Genomic DNA, 18,104 nt, shown 5'->3' on the forward strand with positions numbered 1-18,104 from the left:
TTCTCCAATTTCAGGACGAAGGTTGGACCCAAAGTTGGGTCTGAACCACCATCAGAAGTACTGTATGTGGATTTGAGTGTTACTTCTTAACTCAATTGGGTCAGTTGGGTCTGTATCGCCTGGAGCATCACTCAAACACCATGTTCCCTGGACGACCAACTCAAATCATTGCCCCAAAATTTGAAAGGGAAAGGAAGGGGGACGGTTGTCACACCATCTTTAGTTGTTGACCTGTTTGATCGCGATTTGATGATGAATGTGTTATCATTATTACAAGTCATAATTATCACATCCTATGCCACATTCTTCACCCCACAATACAGGTGCTAAACAAACTGAAATATGAAAATGTTTATCTAACTTACAACCAATCTGATCACATTCTTCCCCCTCCTTAAGTTAATTATGTCTGATGGGGGTAGGGGGTTCTGCCCGATTAATAAACTTTGTAAAAGCCTTTAAATTTAGTAATGCTTCACTTTTTTCCAGAACCTTTCAGGTCATTTACAACACAGCAATACAAGAACTGCCTAATGATTTGTGCCTGAATAATTAAATAACCAAAAGTAAAAGTTGTGCAAATCTCATTTATAGATTTTATTTATACAACATATGTATTAATAAAAGACAGAACATATTATCAAAATGTACTTCTATAACCTTCAAAAGAACAAGCTGGAATATTCAGAGACAGTCATGCAATGTTATATTGCAAAAGTAATTTAGGTGTCAGCCTGGCTCAGTTGATGTCATTTTGGGTCGAAAGGTTGTGGGTTCAAACTGCATGTAGAGACTTTGAAGTCACAGTCCAGGCTGACACTATAATGTCGGGCTCAGGGAGTGCTCCATTGTTAGAGGTGCCACAATTCCGAAGAGATGGGGGTTTCATCTGCCTGTTCAGTTGGACATTAATGATCCCATGGCACTACTTGAAAAGAGAAAGGAGCTTCTCCGAATGTCCTGGACAACAATTCCTCAGATAAAATTGGTCATTCATTTCATGGCTGTTTGTGGTGTACAATCAATGGCTGCATTTGCCCACAAAATACAGTCATTACAGTTTGTAGCAAAATCCTGTAGATTATATAAACAGTTGGGTCTATAGAGCCCAGTGTTATTAAAGACCTCATGGGTAACTATAATCCGTGATAAATAACTATCCACTGACATCCTTTTCATTGATTCCATAATTAAAGGCACATGTTTGAATATCATGGGTTGTTAGCCCAACCTGCATTTTAGACTCCATTGTAAATCAATAAGTGTTCATCACTGGCTAGCTAAACTCCACATACACTTTCTTCACATAATGGCTGGAGAATGTGAAACTCATTCTGTGATTGTAGCAAAACAAATCTAAGAGGAATCTTGACTTAATCATGGGGAGAAGAGAGAGGTATAGGAAAGGGGGAAAAGGAAGAGTGGAGGCTCAGGTGGAGTATAAACACTGACAAAGATGAGTTAGACCAAATGGCTTGCTTCTTTGCCAAATCAAAAAATTGTAGTCCTGGTAAAATAACACCAATGAGCTTGCCTATTCTAGACAGACCGACTGCGTATGTACGATATCCTCAGACAGTTCGATCCAAGTTTAATCAGTACAGAGCAATATCCATTTTTCAGAAATAGCAGCATTGTCACAGGCAAGCAATCACTGACTCTCATGAGGGTGTTACATTAGGAGAAGTTATATCTGCAGACTTGGTCCTTTAGGAGATGGGTTGCAGACTGACAATCTGAACACATTTGCTCGATACTCTTACAGCCACCAGAGAGGAGATTCATCTCATGAATGAACTAGTTTTCATCCGTAAGACACTGCACAGTAGAGATTTAAAAAAAGAAATGATCATGGGCACTGGTGCAACCCTAATGCAAAGACAACAACAAATTGCATTTATGTAGCACCTTTCACATTAAGAGGACATACCAAGGTACTGGACAGTTGAGGATTTGCACCCAAGCTGAGGGTTGGAGTCAGGAGGAGTGGTGACAAGGGGGTGGGGATGGGAAGATGGCCGAAGGCATGGTCAAAGAGGAAGGTCTTGAGATGGACCTTGAATGAGGTGAGCAAAAGGGCGACACAAATGGACTCTTGGATGGTGTTCCAGAGAATAGGGCAGAGAAGCCAAAGGTCTGACCACCGGTGGTGGAGCAGGTGGGGTGGGAATTTGAAGCAGGTCAGTCCCTGCCAAGTGGAGGGAGTGGGTGGGTTGGTAGTGTTTTAGAATGTCACAGAGCTAGGGTGGGGCAAGACCGTTGAGAGATTTAAAAGTGAGGCTCAGGGTCTTAAACTCAATGCTTTGGGGGATGGGGAGCCAACAGAGGTGGGTGATGATGGAGGTAATTGGATTACAGAGCCTGTTGCTAGAAAGGACGCAAGCAACATGATCCACGAACTGTTGTTGCTCATCATTCTGTAGCTGAATCAAGTCATGTAATGCCCACTGTATACTCAAATAAATCAGTATTTAGAGAAGAATGGACTCGATTTTCTTTTCATTTAAACTCGTTATTGCAACGTTCATTTAATCTTGCTATAGCAAGGTTTTAAGGCTTGGTACACACCTGTAACCCTTTCACAACTCTTGCATGTGTTTTGCATTCAAATTATAATACCATTTCTGAAAATGTAATTTTGTTGTCCTCCACTGACAAAATGTGGATCGTGTGGCCCGCATGAAAAGATAGTAAAGCCTGATCTGAACAGAATTGTCTCATATATTCCAGTTATCCTATCGATCCCAGCACTAGTGCACTAGACCAAATAATACCAAGAGTATGATAAATTACATTCATAGAATTACATTCGGGTCAACTAGTCCTTGCCAGTGTTTATACACTCAACAACAACAACTTGTAATTATATGGTGCTCTTCATGCAGGGTAGCATCTCAGAGCACAACACAAAACTCCACTTCTCCTAATCCTGTCTCTTAACCCTATATCAGAAACATTCTGATTGTCTGGCTTATTGCTATCAAATTACCTGTTAGCCTCCTGTTAGCCTCCTGCAGCTGCACCTTGCTATGCTCCTTCTCAGCGTATTCTACAGTGTGCGCAGAATATGCTCAGGCTAACGCAGACTAATTATGCTCAGACAACAGCAAAAAAATTACATTTATAGAGCGCGTTTCACTTTGGGAGGAGGTCCCAAGACGCTGGACAGTCAGGGGTCAGGACCCGAGCATGGGGGAGGGGTGGGGTAGGGGTGAGGAAAAGCAGAGAGGTGGGAGGGCGACTGAAGGCACGATCGAAGAGAAGCGTCTTGGGACCGGCCTTGAAGGAGACAAGGGAGGAAGCAAGGTGAAGGGACCGTGGGATGGAGTTCCACAGTGTGGGGGCAGAGAGGCTGAAAGCCCAGCCACCGATGGTAGGGTAGGAGACATGGAACAGACCGGATCCCACTGAGGAGAGACCGGGCAGGTTAGTAGGGAGTCAGAAGGTCAAAGAGGTGGGAGGGAGCAAGGCCATGGATGGCCTTGAAAGTGAGGACGAGGATCTTGAATTTGATCCTCTGAGGGATGAGGAACCAGTGGAGTCGGGCGAGGGTGGGAGTAATGGGGTCACGGAGCCTGGTGTGTGAGAGTACATGAGCTGCAGAGTTTTGGATGATCTGCAGCTTGCGAAGGGAAGAGTTGGGAAGGCCGATGAGGAGGGAGTTTCCATAATTGAGCCTTAATGTCACAAATGAATGGGTGAGGGTTTCGGCAGCCTGAGGGGTGAGGCAGTCGCAGAGTCTGGCAATGTTGCGGAGGTGGTGGTAGGCAGTGCCGGTCAGACTAACCCAGGTCGACAATAAAACACTGGGAAATTACTCTTTAGTTTTCATGAAATTAGGACAGAAATATATCAGAATCTCACCCGTTCTTTGTTCAATTAAAAAAAACTTTACCTACAAAATAGAGTTTAGCCTGAAAAATGAGAACATTTAACATTTTTGCCTATGCTATAAAATCATCTGAAATAGCAGGTGGATTTCTCAGGGATGGGCATCTGCAAACTAGATGGAGGAAGATGTAACAAGGTATATATGGAAAGTGTAAGGATTTTGTGATATTGAATTTGCGAGAGATGCTCCCTGTGCGAGCGGGGCATAGTTATCGTAAATGGGGAGTGAGATGAGTTTTTTCCGCTCCTTAACTCAGGGGAGTAAGAGCCCAGTTAGATTTTCCCCATTGTAGTTGCACAAGATAAATTAATTCAGTGCATACAGAGAATCAAACCTAAGATCTTCTTGATCATTGCAAAACCCACTGAGCCAGAGTGTCTTCCTTCTTCTTTACTATAAAGATTTATTAACTTTGCAGATTGCCATGAAGCACAGAAGTATGACATTGTACAAAATGCTGGACTTCTTTATTCTCCTTTACTTATAACCCCTTCTTCATCAAAGTAAATAATGCAGGTGATATAGTACCCTAACAAGTCATCGAGACGTCTCAAAGCCTTTCACAGCTAATTTATGCACAACGACATCCTACAATTACAATTAACATTTGAAGCAAATGACCCTGGGAGATCCATGCAAGAGAGTTGTGAATATGTCAGTGATTGTCAATAACCAGGGAGGTATCAGGCAGTTCTTCGTAAAATACACATGAATATTTCAGTCATTATTCATACACCTACTGTACTTTATCTAAAACTGTATGCAGGTACGTATTAGGCAAAATTGCACAATCAAAAAATCAAAGCAGGCAGTAAAAGTTAGTCTATGTCACGTTACTGATGGATGGACTCTTCATCCAGCATGATCTCCGAAGATGAAGTAAGGTGCCACTTCTGCATTGCGGTGGAGTCTGAGGACAGGAAAGAAATGAAATGATTATACTGTTCATCAAGCTCCACATCTAGCATTTTACTGATAGAACTGACCTGCTCCCTCCAAAGTGTAAAGAAAATCTCACTCCATCGCATATGCTTCCACAGTTTACACCAGCAAAACAATTGGCTACTTTAAAAATAATAAAATTTATTTGTTACATTTCTACTGTTTTATTGTTGCAGACACCAGAAACCCAAACTTCTAACTGATGTATTTCGTCTTACAATTTACAAATGCACACAAATGTAGACACTGTTTAATTCAGTCTCTATTTGGAAGTCAGTTCATTCAAATCAGGACTGGATTTAAGAACTTTTCACAATTGTGGACACTTTAAAATTTTAAGATAAAATGGTATACCACAGGAATTTGAGAAAAGGGCAGGTAAATGAGACTGAACGGATTGCTCTTAAAAGTCGGTACAGACATGATGGGATGATCAGCCTTCTTCTGTACTGTTAATTTCTATAGTTCTATGGTCTTACAGGCCAGGAGAACAATTAGAATTCATAGATATGCAAGAAATCAATATACTTTGTCCACAAAATATACAGTCAATTCACTATAAAGTATATTCTGTGAAGCGCTTTGTGACATCTCAATGATAACGCACGAGATTAAATGCAAGGATTATTATTATTATCATCACGAAACGACTCCCAATGCAAAATCGGAAAAATACAAGTTATTTGTTTCTGACCTACTTTCAATGAAACAATTATTTCTAGCATCATGCAGCTGTCCTGGAGTGCATATTATTCCCACGTTGTAAAGCATTTCATTGATGTCAGTTTAATTGATGCAGCCCATGTCCTCTCCCGCACTAGGCTCCCCGACCCTATCACCCCCATCCTTGCCCAGCTCCATTGGCTTCCCATCACACAGAGGATACAATTCAAGATCCTGGTCCTCACCTTCAAAGCTCTCCATGGTCTTGCTCCCCCCTACCTCTCCGACCTTCTAACTCCCTACCATCCTGTTCGCTCCCTCCACTCAGCAGGCTCCGGCCTGCTTTACGTCCCCCGCCTTGCTCGGCCCACTATGGGTGGGCTATTCCGCCACTCTGCACCCACCCTCTGGAACTCCATCCCGCAGTTCCTCCTTTGCCACCTTCAAGGCTCACCTCAAGACACTCCTCTTCGACCGTGCTTTCGATCTCCCTGCTTCCCCCCCCTGTCCTCCACCCTCCCCCAACCCAACCCCCAGCTCAGGTCCGTAACTCTGACCAGCACCTTGGGACGACCTCCCGACGTGAAAGGCACTATACAAATGTAATTTTGCTGTTGCTGTTGTTAATAATAATAATAATTCTTGCATTTGATATAGCGTTTTTCACATCTTCCAGACGTCACAAAGCGCTTCATAGACTACACTGTAAAGCGAATTGACTATGTTTTTTGTGGGCGAAACGAGGCAGCCAATTGCGCACAGCAGTGTCTCACAAACAGTCGTGGATTGGAGTGACCAATTTATTATTGTTTTTTTTCTTGAGGGAGTATTATTAGGCGTGTGGAGTAAGGAAACTTGCCCAAGGTTTCGTCCTGCTGGGAATCAAACCCAGGTCTCTCGCTTGCGAGGTGAGTGCTCTAACCACTGAGCTACAGGTAAAGTTACTACATTAATTGCTGCTCTTTAAGAAATCAGAGTGCAGTCAGACTAAAGACAAATCTCCTTCCTCTCCTTGCTTGGTGATCTGGCACTGCCTCTGTACAGTGCATTGAGACATTACTCTACGTGAAGGGTGCTAAATAAATGTAAGTTGTTGTTGAAACAAATCTAATACAGGCCAATTTGCTTTCTACAAAAAATACATCACCAGATCGGTTTCAGAAGAAGAAAGCCCTTCAGTCCATCTGATCCCATCCTCCAGAACACCAACCCTTCCATCCCCCCCATCATAGCATCAAACTATGTGTAAAAAAGGTTTGAGATTTGCCAAGTACCCAGATATATCTGACAACAAGTCCTTAACTAAAATGGGGGTGTAAACTATTACATCCAACTCCATCAGCAGGAGGTCCTACTGCAAACAAATCGATGTGGCTTCATTCAAAAGATCACTAACTGCAGGACATGAAATGGGAACATGTCACTGGTGCCCATTGAGAAAATCATAGGTTAGGAAGCAACGCAAGATTTAACTTGGCAGCACAAATGCTTATTTTTGGGACTCGAACCAGATACATGTCCATTTTCAATGAAGTATGCCAGTGATTTCTTGCTTATACAATATGCTCTGTAATTAAACCAATTCATCCTTCAAGATGCAAACTCAAACCCAGCTGTGTGAGTAGGAATTGCTAAAGTCTCTACAATTAAGCAGCCGCTCAAAAACATTTCAGAAATACGGGGAGAGGAAGAATATTTAAGTCAGGTCTGAACACACAGCATCTTCCCTTCTCCCTCACACATACAGCACCAATAACAACTTGCATTTCAACAGTGCCCTTCACGTTACTCCTAAACTTCCTATTCAATCTGCTACCAGTTGAGATTGCATTGTTTCCGTTCATTCTCTCTCTTTCTGCCAAATATGCAACTGAAAGCTAAGACTCAGCTCAACTATTTCCTGGAAAGAATTTTCTAAACAAGTTGAAAAAAAACACAGAAAGCTGCTTGCCTGCCAGCAGTGACTGTTGAGAAACAAATAAGACATCTTAATTCTAAACCTGTGTCTAAACTGTATGCCCACATATTGTTTAAAACCCACAGATGTGACACATCTCTGTTGGTGATCTATTGCACTTCTCAAACATAATACAGGAAATTGGAAACATGGACCGATTAAACCATATCCTCAGGCACACAAACCTGGTTCTCAATGCTGCCTTCTTTCCCCTGCCTCAAAATCATTTTGGAAATTGTGATTCAGAAATTTACATAAAGTCAAAAGTTCATCGTCCTTCCTTAAGTAAATGCTGTACTCTCTTTACAAACAAGCTCAGTGCAGCACAGGCCAATGCCATGAAGGCAACTAGGCTTGATGCAGATGATGTGCTTCATGCCTCTAATAACACTGCGATAATGCTAGGCATCAAGATTATGTCCAGAGAATCATCATCAGAATTGCTTGGACAACAACAGACAATTGTTTTTCTGTCTGGAACATAAGAGCTGCTACAAAATTCCAAGTGAATATAATAATCATTGCATTTGATATAGAACTTTATTATGTCATCAACATGTCTCAGCGCACTTTACAGGATTGGCAAGTGACTGTGTGGATTTTATCTGGGGGGTGTGGACAGGACAACAAGAGAAACATTCTCTTTTCAAATATTGCCATCTGATCTTTAATGTTTTTGATCGTGCTTATGGTCACCACCCTCTCTCCCTCTCCCCCTGGCTCATTGGCAGCTGCACCACTGTGAAGTGCTCCGGGACACTACCCCGCGTGAAAGGGGCTACAACAACGTAAATTGTTGTCTGAAAGGCAAGACTTCCAACAATGCAGCACACCCACAGTGAGTTTCAGCTTGAGGTGGAGTTTGAACCTACAACCATCTAACTCAGAGTGCTACCAACTGTGCCAGGCTATCAACTAAAAGATTGATAGAATGCAGGAGTAGGCTGAATATCTTAAGTGTGGAGAAAACTATACACATAACTCACATCAGTCGTTCAATATAAATATTTTACATTTCTGTCTTCTCTTTTTCTATTCTCTGCCACGCTCTCCTTAGCCTTTTTGCTACATAGATTCATGATTGTATGATTCGTGATTGTCTGGGTTATCCTTTCTCTAAGTATTCCTCAGCAAGGAATTTTAAAATCAACAATGAACAGTATCCGGAACTAATTATTTGGAAAAGGTAATTTTGTCTGCTTTCATATTGATTGCTTGAATTAAATGCTAAATGCATATAATGAGATGCAATCTTGCACTTTTCTCCTCAGATCGTGAACTCTGCCTAATAAACAGATTCATGCCATTTAACACTTTCTCTGCATAATCATTTATTCAGCACTACCAGACTGTAATTTTCACCAGCTGCTGCAAAACAGATATCCAACAATGAGAGACTGTGGCTTACCCTCCACTGCATTTGAATGAACAGCACTAATGATATAACATTAGACGGCAGAAGCTATCACTAACAGCTTGAACAGGAGTAAACCCTTTTTAAATTCATGCAGACATTTCCAGTGCCATCTGTCCGCATTCCCATTTAATGTTCTTCTATCTTTTGGTAACTAGAATAATAAAGATGAACAGAGATCCTTTCCCCTCTTTACCACACTGATTCATGGTCCACCTCATAGTGTTATCCATGAAAGGCAACACATGACAGGCTGTTTCAACTAGTCCAGAATAATAAAACCAGAGGACATGGCCTGCAATTAAAATGGGGGTAAATTCAGAACAAATCTACAGAAACACTATTTCAGTGAGCAAATAGTAAACCTGTAGAAAAGGCTCCCAAGGGAGACAGTTGAAGCAGGAAATGTTGATTTCTTCAAACACAGATACGATAGTTTTGTTTTAGGAAGCAACATTATGGATATAGTACATAGGTAGTTTGGGACATATGTGCATGCGACCGCCAGGAAGGTGGAAGGGGAATTAAATGGACTTTGGTTGTCTAGCATTTCATATATTATTATGTCATGTATCCTTATGTTCTTATGTATCCAACATTATGTATCCATCACTTTTAACCCACGCCAGTGGTATCCAATATCTCTCTCCTAGAATAATAGGATATTTTATTATAAACGAGCTGTTCCCATTTACTTTGGAGTCCATAACCAGGAGACACAAGAACAAGGCAGCAACTAGGGGAGCTAAAAGAGAATTTAGCAGGAACCACTTCACGCAGAGATTGGTGGGATTGTGGAACTCACTGCATGAAGGGGTGTTTGATTCAGATACGAGAGATGCACTTAAGAGGAAACTAGATATGAGGGAAAAGAGAATAGAAGGGTATGTAAGGGAGTAAGGAGTGGGTGAAGACTTGTGGAGCATAAATTCCAGCATGGACCAATTGGGCCAAATAGCCTGTTTCCATGTTGTACATTTCATGTAAATCTATGTAAATTCCCCACCCCCACCCTTCCCCCACCCCGACCTTCTTCTGTAGCCTCATGTAAAGCCAGAAAACCAATAGCAATAACCTTTAAAAACTACTATTCGTGTGGATTATATGATAATTCCCAGGATAACTACACACAAGACAATGAACGAACATTTCATTTCTATAGATTCCTGTGAATATTTCATTGCTAAATCTTAAGAGATTTTAGGTCTCTTTTTCTTCAGATTGACCTTTTCTTTCCCGTGTACCACATATCATATCAAAGTTGATTTTAAGGAAAGAACATGTTTTCGGCTGGTAAATGATTAATCAGCCTCTCAGCCTCTCGAGATATAGAAATTCCTCTGAAATCCTTGCTACTGTCTTATTGTGTCCCCACGGCATTCATTATCCCAATATTATTTTCTCTACGTACAAGCATGTGCCAGTAGCTCTCCTTTCTGCAATGTCTGATCAAAGGGAGTGCAGCAAGCAGCAAAAGCTAATTAACACTTTTAAAAGAACTATCCGTAGTTATTTTCAGCAACATTTTCCCATGTGAAAAATTGAGAACATGCAGAATGGCAACAATATACATCACACACTGGACACTGCTGTGTTCCAGTGCTGAAAACATTGTATTGCATTGACCTTTGACTGGGTCTAATGTGTACTATTCATATATGCTTGTGAAATGTTCCTGCATTTACATAGTTCCCTTCAATCGGAGCTCTTTATAATGGCTATCAGTCTTGAAAGGGGACATTTAGTGTTACTGTATATAAAATTTAAAATGGGATTAAAAAGTAAATCCATTTGAGGCTGCACCAAAACAGTAGAACAAGAGAATACAGCTTTAGAGTTGCAAACACCAGTTTCAGAACAAATACCAAGAAGTTTTTTTCTTTACCTAGAGGGCAATTAACAACTGGAACAGGTTGGCAATAAGAGTTGTTGAAGCTAGGTCAATGGACTTATTAAAAAAAAAGCTTGGTGCTGTGAATGGAAGATAGAACAACAATAATCCCGCATTTGACAGAGCCTGATCATGTCTTCAAGATGTCTCAAAGCGCTTCACAGAATATATTGTAAAGTGAATTGACTGTATATTTTGTGGGCAAAACACTCACAATTGTCAATTGTCCCACAAGCAGTCATGGATTAAGTGACCAATTTTCTTTTGAAGGAAATATTATCCCCGGGAAAGCAATCCCTCAATCAACTAACAACTGGGTTCCTACTTACTGGTAGGTAAACAGGAGTGTGGAGTAAGGAAACTCGCCCAGGGTTTCACCCTGCTGGGAATCAAACCCAGGTCTCTCACTTGCGAGGCGAGTGCTCTAATCATTGAGCTACAGGACTCCTGTAGTTGGGGTGGGCATTCTGGAAGGATGAGATCTAATGGGCTGAAGGGCCTTCTTCATCTGAACCAATCTTGTGATCTTGTGACGGGGAGAAGGGAGAGGGGGAGGTGATCATAGGCGGTGTCAAAGAGGTAAGTTTTTAGGCAGGACATAAAGACAGAGAGAGAGGTGAAATGGAGGGGGAGGCAGTTAGGGGCATGGTAGCTGAAAACTTGGCATAACCATTTGTATTAGGATCATAGAACAATAGAAATTTACAGCACAGAAGAAGACCATTCAGCCCATTGCGTATTTGCTGGATTTTTTCAGAGCAATTCATTCAGTCTTATTTGGACTGGTGGAGTTATTTGGTGGAGTCCTGTAGCTCAGTGGTTAGAGCACTCGGTTTGCAAGTGAGAGACCTGAGTTCAATTCCAGGCAGGGCGAAACCTTGGGCAAGTTTCCTTACTCCACACGCCTAATAATAATCCCTCCAAAAACCAAAAACAATAATAAATTGGTCATTTTCAATCTACGACTGTTTGTGGGACATTGCTGTGCGCAATTGGCTGCCGCGTTCGCCCACAAATATACAGTCAATTCACTTTACAGTGTGTTCTGTGAAGCGCTTTGGGACGTCCTCCCGACGTGAAAAGCGCTATATCAAATGCAAGGATTATTATTATTATTATTATACCCCTGTAGTTTACTTCCTTTTAGGTATGTATTTAGTTCCCTTTTGAAAGCCAATATGGATTTCTGCCTCAACCACCACTCCAGGCAGGGCATTCGATATCCTACTCTCTATGAAAAAATATCCTAACCTCTCCATTTGTTGTTTGCTAGCTTGATGCCAGCTAGAACATCAAATTTGCATTTATATAATGCCTTAAAAATCAGGAGGTCATCCCAAGGCTCGACAATTACTGACTTACCGACCAGTAGAAATAATTTTTCCACACTGACTCTTTCAAAACCCATTGTAATTTTAAAGAACTCAGGAAGGTGGAGTGTGCAACCATGGATGGTGATGCTGTCAGCAACTGAGGTGCGAAGGCGCTGACGGGAGCCAATCAGGAGAGCCTCGGTCTTGCTGACATTCAACTGAAGAAAGTTAGCTCTCATCCAGGACTTGATGTCTGACAGACATTCTGTCAGGACAGCAGTGGTCCTGGAGTCAAGGGTGGAGGCAGAGAAGTAGAGTTGGGTGTCATCCGCATACATGTGGAAATTGACCCCATGTCTGCGGATGATATCACCAAGAGGGAGCATATAGATATTGATGAGGAGGGGATCAAGGTCAGAGCCCTGAGGATACTGCACAAGACGGTGCGGGGGTTAGAGGAGAAGCTGTTTGAGGAGATGAAGTGCAGGCGATGTGAGAGGTACGGTCTGAACCAATCAAGGACAACGCCGTGGAAGTTGAGGTGAGAGGAGAGGCGGTGGATGAGGACAGAGTGGTCGACGGTGTCGAAAGCAGCAGAGAGGTCAAGGAGGACGAGGAGGCAGAGGGAGCCCTGGTCACAGATGGACAGAATGTCATTGATCACTTTGACCAGAGTGGTTTCTGTGCTGTGGGCGGCACGGAAACCCGATTGGAGGGGTTCGAGAAGGGAGTAGCAGAAGAGGAAGGAGCGAAGTAACAACTCGTTTCAGGACCTTGAATAGGAAGGGGAGGTTGGAGATGGGGCAGTAGTTAGGGAATAGAGAAGGGAGAGTTTTTTAAGGATAGGAGTGATGACAGTGGTTTTTAAAGGGATGGAAACTGTACCAGAGGACAGGTACAGTGAGTAGAGGGGCAAGGAGGTGGAGCTGGGAGGTAAGGAGTGTGGTAGGGATGGGCTCGAGGGAGCAGTTGGTGGTTTTCATACATAAATATATTTAACAGGTCAAAAAAAGGGACACAAATTCATGCTCAGAAAGTGAACAGAAAGTTTATGTTTAATTAATTTTCAGAGAGTAGTAAATAATTGGAATAGACTACCCAGGGAGACACATTATTTCAGCAAATTCAAGAGAGAATTAGATAGGTATCTAGTGAATAATTAATTAATAGACTGAGAGAGAACTAGCGCAGGAATTTTTTTCAAACTTTTGGGTCCTATAATAATAATAAATAATCCTTGCATTTGATATAGCACTTTGTCGAGATATCTCAGAGGTTTTTACTGTGAAAGTGCAGTGACCTTGTATTTATGGGCAAACATTATTAACTTTGTGGGGTGTGCTTTACCTTAAGAACGCTCGAAGCCTTTCATCTCTTCTCCACTTTTTATAGAAGGAATAAGACAGGTAGAGAAGAATTACACTCCCGATACAGCCAAACACTGCTCCAGTAAGCACATCCCTGGGTAAGAGGAATAATGAAAGAGGTAGTTAGCAGAGGTTCACAAATTCCAAGCAGAGTCTACTTCAACTTGTAATCTTCTGATAGAAGCAAGTTATAGAAATAAAGATACGTTCAAAAACTACACTCATGTAAAGGAATTATTCTGCAATGGCAGCTTTACCAACCTCGATCTTCCCATCCTCTGTCATTCAATACATTGAGTTGACTTGTTACCAGATAGTCTGAGTTTGTATCTCACTGAGTCTACTTGGCATAACCAAGACTACTACTTCAGTTACTCTCTAAAATCCATTTATAAGCCAGGTGTCAGTTGGTAACACTTTTCCTTCTGAATCAAAAGGTTGGGGGTTCAATCCCATGTCTAGACTGAAACTCCAGTGCAGTGCTGGGGGAGTGCTGCAATGTCAGCGATAAGACATTAAACAGAGGACCCATCTGCCTGTTCAGGTAGACATTAAAGATCTCATGGCGTTATTCAAAAGGAGAAGGGAGTTCCTCCTGGTGCCCTGGCCAACAATCCCCCAAATAAAGTTAGTCATTCACGTCATGGCTGTTTCTGGGATAATGCTATATGCACATTGACTGCCAATTTTATGTCTAAAATATTCACTGCACTTTACAATAAATCTTGTAAAGCATTTGATATGACCTCTCAACATGAAAGGTGTTATTTTAAATGGAAGGACTAGCTTTTTATTATTACCTCACCCCCTCTTCTACTCTTGTCATCCTTCGTGGTCTCTTATGCCTAAATTTCACAATTAAAAAAATGTTAATAAAGAAATGGTGCTAAAAACTAGATGCCAGAGTGTACATTAAGTGATGTTGTTTTGAAGTTTGGAGTCTTTTTTCCCAACAGTACAAAAAGTCCTTTGACACTCTGTGTATATCACAGACAATGTCCCCCACTCCACCAGCTCCACTAAAAGTACCTCTGCAACCCCTTAACCCTGTCCGCTCCCTTCACTCTGCAGGCACTGGCCTACTCCACGTCCCCCGCTCAGCCTGCTCCACTATTGACGATTGGGCTTTCAGCCTTTCTGACCCCACCCTCTGGAACTCTGTCTCGCTCCTTCTCTTGCCTCCTTCAAGGCAAACCCAAGACCTTCCTTTTCAACTGTGCCTTTGGTCATCTTCTCTCCTCCACCCACCTTACCCTCCATCCCTGTCTGATCCCAACCCATAGCTCAGGTGCATTGTCCAGCGCATTAGGATGTCCTCCAGACATGAAAGGCACTATATAAAAGCAATTTGTTGTTGTTGTTATTATTGTTGTTGTTAAAAGTAACCATCAGCATAAAATCTGTCTCATTGAGATAATGGATAAAGTTTCCAGAGCTGCCTCATTCAGTGCAAGACAGAATGATGTTCATCTCTGTGATCAGATATTTAAATATAAATAAACCATAGTTCAGCCAAGCGAAAATATCCAATTTGAGTTATTTGCACTTAAATATCTTGGATGTGTTGTCTACAGTATACAACATTTAATAACACAACCATCCTCTTAGCAGCAGCTAAGCTTACAGTGAAATACCAACAGCTCAGTTTCCAGTCTGGTTATCTCAAGAGAAAGATTTCACAATTACCACAGGACTGAGATGAGAACAAAACAAGGTGGAAATTCACAGCAGATCAATCAGCATCTGAAAACTAATAATAATCCTTGCATTTGATACAGCAACGTATCATGTTATTGAAACATCTCAAAGCAATTCACAGATTTACTGAAGTGGTTGACCAATTTTTATGGATGGATTGTTGGCCAGGACACCTGAAGAAACTCCATTCTGTTTTTGAATAGTCCCAGGGATCTGAGACACCATCCTGTGTGAAGGATGTATATAAATGCAAATTGTTATCGTCTCATCCGAAGGATAGCACTTCCAACAATGTAACATGCTATTGGAGTATCAGACTAGATGTGAATGATGTCCACACAATGGGACTAACATATGCAGTGTACTTATTGTAAACATATCCAGTAATAATCTACAGTTGATTACTTGGAAATAAATGTGTATATCCTCCTCAGTACTGCAGTTCATCTTGTGACTAAAGCTTTCATATCTATGTGTAAAAGGCTGATGTTTCAAAACTTGTTGAGTGTTTATCAGAAACTGCATGAGCTGGAAATTAGTGGCATTTGCGTGCATCAGCTCCCTGTAGTATTGCATTTCTTCGTGTTTTTGTTGAAAAAGAAACTTTGAAATGATATGTAAACAGGAAACGTTTATTTAAATAGATCAGGGAAGATTTGAGGAATTTATAAAAATGGGTTCAATCTCTACAGTAGTATCTGGAAACATAACACATTAAGATACTGAAGAGATACTGTTACTCTTTTTGGCTGGAACAAGGACCAAAGGTCAAAATCTATGTTGGCTTTCAAGAGGGAACAAGACAGATACATTGGTATGTGAAGGGGAAAAGATGTGCGGGGCGTGGAGGAGGGAATGATGATGACCCTACAACAGTTAAAGACCTAGACAGTAACAGTCAAATACAACATGAAGGCGGATGATGTATTTTTTTGTGACGTAAAAAATTTACTATAAGGTCTTGCATCAATAACATTTGCATCTATTGCAGACCTCGTTTGCAAATCAGTAGCAATAACAAACCTCCAAGAAATAAGCATTCATGTAGTTGAAGGCACTTACTGCCAGACACAGTCCTATTGAAGGTCAGGACACAACCACAACAAGTGCAGAGGGCACAGCAACATAACCTTTAAAGTAGACAAAATTCTGAGTGTGCACAGCGTGTTACTCAGCTGCTGTAAATCAAACTGCGCAACTCAAAATCCAACGCCCACTTTGCCAAGATCATCTTTGTATCGCATTTAATCTAAACTGAAGCAGATGTGATCGCCAACGCACGCAGTAAACAAGTTCCCAATTCTAAGAAAAGTTGAATAAACTTAGTTCCAACTGTGTTTTTTCTGAATTAAAGTGAAAGCATCCTTGCATTTTACGAAGCTTAGACCTCCCGCTTTGCACAAATGCTCAGTCAAACTCACAACAACAACAACTAGCATTAACTTAGCGCCCTTCACGCGGGTAACGTCTCGGAACACTTAACAGGGGTATGATTTGATGCCGAGCTGGAACAAGAGGGGAAGTAACCAATATCGCTATAGTAATACTATCTCGCTATAATAATAATCTCAATTTTACACTTATGTACAGCCTTTCATGTCTGGAGGATGTTTCAAAGGGCTTTGCAGAACTTTCTGGGAGACTGAGCTGAGGGTGGGGGGAGCTAAGGAAGCGGGGGGGGGGGGTGGGTGGGGAGGGGAGAAGGTGAACAAAAGTGCGTTAAAAAAGTCCTCATGCGGGCTTTAAAATAATAATAGGCCGTGCAGAACTTGGGACACTTTACGATGAATCCTGTGAAGCACTTCAAGATGTCGTCCTCCTGACATTCAAAGCACCATATCAAATGTGGGGATTATCCTTATTTATTTCATGGAGTTTACCAACGTCAGCTACACTTAGTCACTGCTCTCCAGTCTATTGGAACATGTCTTGCTTTCTTGTAGGTACAGTACCCACTGAGAATCACAGTCTGTTCTCAGACAGACTAGTCACACACTGGGATTTCTCCATCTCGTGCATAGGAGTTACAAATACCAACAACCTCAACAATTGTGAGGTTTTCCAATTCGACTACTTGAATTGCTAAATTACTAGAGAAGATACGATACAAGGCACAGATTGTTATGGATTGAGTAAAGGGAATAAACAACATCAAAAATAACACAAAAAATAAATATAAAACTTATGTTTCAACAGCAAGTTCTTAAAACAAGCAGGGGCTCTTGTGTTTATGTGTGCAAATATTTCGTTCAGTTCACACCCTGCAGCAACAACAACAGCTTGCATTTACATTTACATTTCTCATGCACAGTAGCGTCCCAGAGCGCGAACTCCACTCTTCGGTGTCTGAAACTTGCGAAGCTCAATATGGAAAGGAAATGGTTCTGTAAGCGTTTCTGTTTAAATGTTTAGAGGGTGTTGGTGAAATTAACAAACTGAATAACAAAAGTTTGAATGAATCGCATTGTATGTAAATTTTCAACTTTTTTTAAAAAGAATATCAAAACCAAACTGAAGATTCCACACATACCAACTAAACATGGAAATTCCCCTCTTTGGAATGGAATGCACACTCGCCCCTGGAGGGGAACTCAACCTCCATACCTAATTCCTGAGAATATGAGGTGCAGGTTGGCAAGAGCCAAGCCCAACCAGCTAAAACCGCATAGCTTGCCATTCATTGAAAGCATTGTTTGGCAAGCTACCCACTGCTGATACAATTAGGACCTCCCTAACCATTGGGTATTGGCTTGCAGGGTTAACAGGAGCTGAGTGGGAAGAATCCTTGCCTCCATAATGTCCTCGCGACATGAAAGACGCTATACAATTGTAATTTTTGTATTGTATTGTATTATCCTTCCGAGCACTACTGATGAGCCAGGCTGGCTGGCCTATCACTAGCAGTGCCTGGAGTATTGTGGACCCGCCTGGATGAGGAACAGAACTACCAAAACCTGATTTGGACAT

The 18,104-nt window shown here is 41.6% G+C and overlaps 1 protein-coding gene across 1 annotated transcript in view; it reads right to left on the minus strand.

Annotated features, from left to right (window-relative positions):
• Positions 1-3,757: 3,757 nt before the first annotated feature.
• LOC103177813 overlaps positions 3,758-18,104 on the minus strand; it is a 30,595-nt gene continuing 16,248 nt past the window's right edge. Inside the window, exons 5-6 of the mRNA XM_007892163.2 lie at positions 13,420-13,533; positions 3,758-4,802 (exon numbers count right to left, since the gene is read on the minus strand). Coding sequence (XP_007890354.1) covers positions 4,745-4,802; positions 13,420-13,533 — 172 coding nt within the window. The 3' untranslated portion in view covers positions 3,758-4,744. The remainder of the gene's footprint in view (positions 4,803-13,419; positions 13,534-18,104) is intronic.

Source organism: Callorhinchus milii, unplaced genomic scaffold, assembly GCF_018977255.1.
Source record: "Callorhinchus milii isolate IMCB2004 unplaced genomic scaffold, IMCB_Cmil_1.0 Scaffold1, whole genome shotgun sequence".
Lineage (NCBI taxonomy): Eukaryota > Metazoa > Chordata > Chondrichthyes > Chimaeriformes > Callorhinchidae > Callorhinchus > Callorhinchus milii.